Source organism: Sinocyclocheilus grahami, unplaced genomic scaffold (assembly GCF_001515645.1).
Source record: "Sinocyclocheilus grahami isolate Dianchi unplaced genomic scaffold, SAMN03320097.WGS_v1.1 scaffold3830.1, whole genome shotgun sequence".
NCBI classification, from domain to species: domain Eukaryota; kingdom Metazoa; phylum Chordata; class Actinopteri; order Cypriniformes; family Cyprinidae; genus Sinocyclocheilus; species Sinocyclocheilus grahami.
This window is the reverse complement of record NW_015508881.1, coordinates 11,429-14,317: the sequence shown is the minus strand read 5'-3', so window position 1 is coordinate 14,317 and position 2,889 is coordinate 11,429. Positions and strand designations below refer to the sequence as shown.

Genomic DNA, 2,889 nt, shown 5'->3' with positions numbered 1-2,889 from the left:
ATGAATTCAGGTTATTACACATTGTTTTTGATTATTAAAAATAATTAAACCATTTAATCTGAATCCAGAAAAATTACAACTGGAAAAACAAAAAGACAAGAATCAGAATTTTCATAGGGCCCTATTGTAGTTACAATCCTTTGTGTGTACAGCCCTTTACACCAACTTTCTAAACGTGCAGTAGCAGCAAAAATCTCTTAAATGAAAACCGCAAACTGAAGTCTGAACGGCTGCCATCTCCGTAAGATGTGGGAGAACTGATTTTGCATGTTTGAGGTGTTGACAGCAGCTGCTCAAGTGTGAAGTCGTCTCTTCACGTAGAGTAAGTGGGTGTGAGTGTGTGGCACGTTGACAGGTGTGCTAACACTGTGATTTTGAAATCAGTAGGCCATCTTTTGACACACACACAGGCTTTCTTTACTTTTTCTTTTTCAGGCTTTCCTTTTTTTGTGCATCTTCGGATACCATTTCATTGGAGTTTGAGGGCAGTTTTCCGCTCTGTTTGCAGCGTAATCTGTGTGTGTTTAGAGTTGTGTAAGAGGGCCGCAGAGTGACGGCCAGGGGGCCGCGCTACATCTCAGAGCTGCACGTCATGTGACACGAACACGCTCCCCAGAGCACAAACATGTGCCAGTCCGTATCAGACATGCCATTGTGATGCGTAGATGTTTGTTTTTGAGATGTTAGAAGGTGCTTGTGGGAGCTTGTTGATTCTAGAGTATGGCCGTTATGTTTTGTGTGTTTATATGATGTTCAAATGAGGGAGTTAGATGTCAAATGTCATCGCACGGGGACGTCCGGACACCTTTAATGGGGCTATTCCGGCCGTTTCCTGTTTGTGAAGCACTCAGACATCTCCATTAAAGGCCAAACTTGATAAACACCAGGTCTGGGAGAGAATGGAACGCTGAAGATCGGCAGCTAAGTCAGCAAGACTTGAGTTACTGGAAGTATAGGCTACACACGCACACATTCACAATACAGGGTGGGCATTAGTGCTAAGACTCTGACTAGACGGAGAAAAAAACTGTGACTGTGAGCTTGCTTTCCTGTCTGAAGATGAAGTGTGTTATAACCTTGTTTTCTTTGTGTTTCTGTCACAGGTGCTGGAGAATCAGGGAAGAGCACCATCGTAAAACAGATGAAGTGAGTGAACGATGTTTTCTCTTTTCGAAATCTCTTACTCTCTTTCAGACACATCTCTGAATGCCAGCTGTTGACGCTGGTGTGGATGATATGAGAGGGAACAGCTGCAACTCTAAAGTGAGAAAATGTTACGAAAGAAAATGTTCTTTCTCACAAGCATACACATATTCTTTGATATGGGACATTTAGGAGTTTTTTGCCCCTGCGCTAGTTAATAACACAATACACAAACCCCAGAGTTCCAAGTCTAAATAAGTGTTTAGAATCATTCACTTCAATGAGTCAGATTCAGGGAGTCATTTCAAAGGCTAGATCATCAATTTGAACAGCTATTCAGGTAGCTAGACAAGTTTAAAGTTGCAGTATAACAGTAGATAGATTCAAATCTTTTCTTCCACATTGTGACGCATATCCGAATGAGATAGGTTCTTGGAAATAAAAAAGGTAGCACAGAGTCTAAGTTCAATCCTTCAGTCGTTGGTTGAATGGAGGCAGATCTGAAGCTTGAGATCAGTTTGTAAGAAAGGGACTAGGTTTATGCAGCCAAAATAATTGAGGAAGATGCAAAATACGTACCAATAAGTACATATCACTGCGGTTTCCAAGCACTTGTAATCATTTTCCTACACAGTTATGATTACAGCTCAATATGTTTCATTTTCTGGATGTAACAAGCTTGCTCGGTAGCCCAGCCGGCATGGAATTGGACTTAGGATGCGGAATCCTTGGGTACGAATCCTGTGAAAAACCTGACTCATGATGAAAGAGCTCAAAGATGAGAGATCGAAAAACAAGCTAAAATGGCATGCTTGCAATTTGCGTCTTTACGTCACATTCGCTTTTGTTCATAGTATCGGGTAGGCTTAGGTGTAGTGTAGATGGTACGTTATTTTAAAACGTCACATAGCATTAGAGTTATAGCACCACTCAACGAACATTTAATATCAGAACTTCGGTGACACATACAAAACCAACGTCACATAAAATGTACCATATGTGCGTTCATCTGTTCTGGGGGGAAAAAAAACACTCTTTTAGTGTCACATCGAATATGCTACGTATTTCGCGTCTTGCAAAAAAGTTCCCACAGGTACCTTTTCATCATGAGATCAGGCTTGACATAACACGGCCATAAAACTAGTTCACATTAATTCATGCAATAGCACCCACTGTGGCAGCTCTGAGAATGCTAAATAAATGCATTGTATTATCAGCTGTATTCAGACATGTTTCAGAACTTAATAAAACGTGAAATTGTTTATGCGTTGTAAGCATACTTGTGTAGAGTATTTTTTGGGGCCTTACACAGAAGTCGTCTCAAGACAGAGTTGCCTACCTAGACAACATTTTTTGACACAAATGTTACAAACGTAATGCTGATGGCTACAAGTCCTGTCTGGGTATGTAGCCTATGTGTCTCCCTTGCTCACACTCACATAAACAGCTGTTGCTGTGCGTGTGTATGTAGTCGGGCCCCTGGCAGCAGTTAATACTGTTTATCTGACCTTGACCTCTGCTGCTCTTTTTACACCTCTGTTTCCCAAAGCAATTTTACAGTCTAATCATTCTAATGGAAAATGTTTTGTACTCCATCTCTCATCACTGAATGCATCCTGGCACACACACTCTGACCTGGGGTGTAATCGCAGCATTCATTCTTTAATAATTGAATTACATTATTATAAAATGACTCTAGATGTGCTTGGCTATATTGGAGAAGGTTGTTTGTATTTTCCCTTTAAA

General features: G+C 40.8%; 1 protein-coding gene across 1 annotated transcript in view; it reads left to right on the top strand.

Annotated features, from left to right (window-relative positions):
* The window catches only part of LOC107576506 (guanine nucleotide-binding protein G(i) subunit alpha-2-like), a 16,539-nt gene that overhangs the window by 3,170 nt on the left and 10,480 nt on the right, over positions 1–2,889 (top strand). The window contains exon 2 of the mRNA XM_016262672.1: positions 1,104–1,146. Within this exon, the coding sequence (XP_016118158.1) occupies positions 1,142–1,146 (5 nt within the window). The 5' untranslated portion in view covers positions 1,104–1,141. The remainder of the gene's footprint in view (positions 1–1,103; positions 1,147–2,889) is intronic.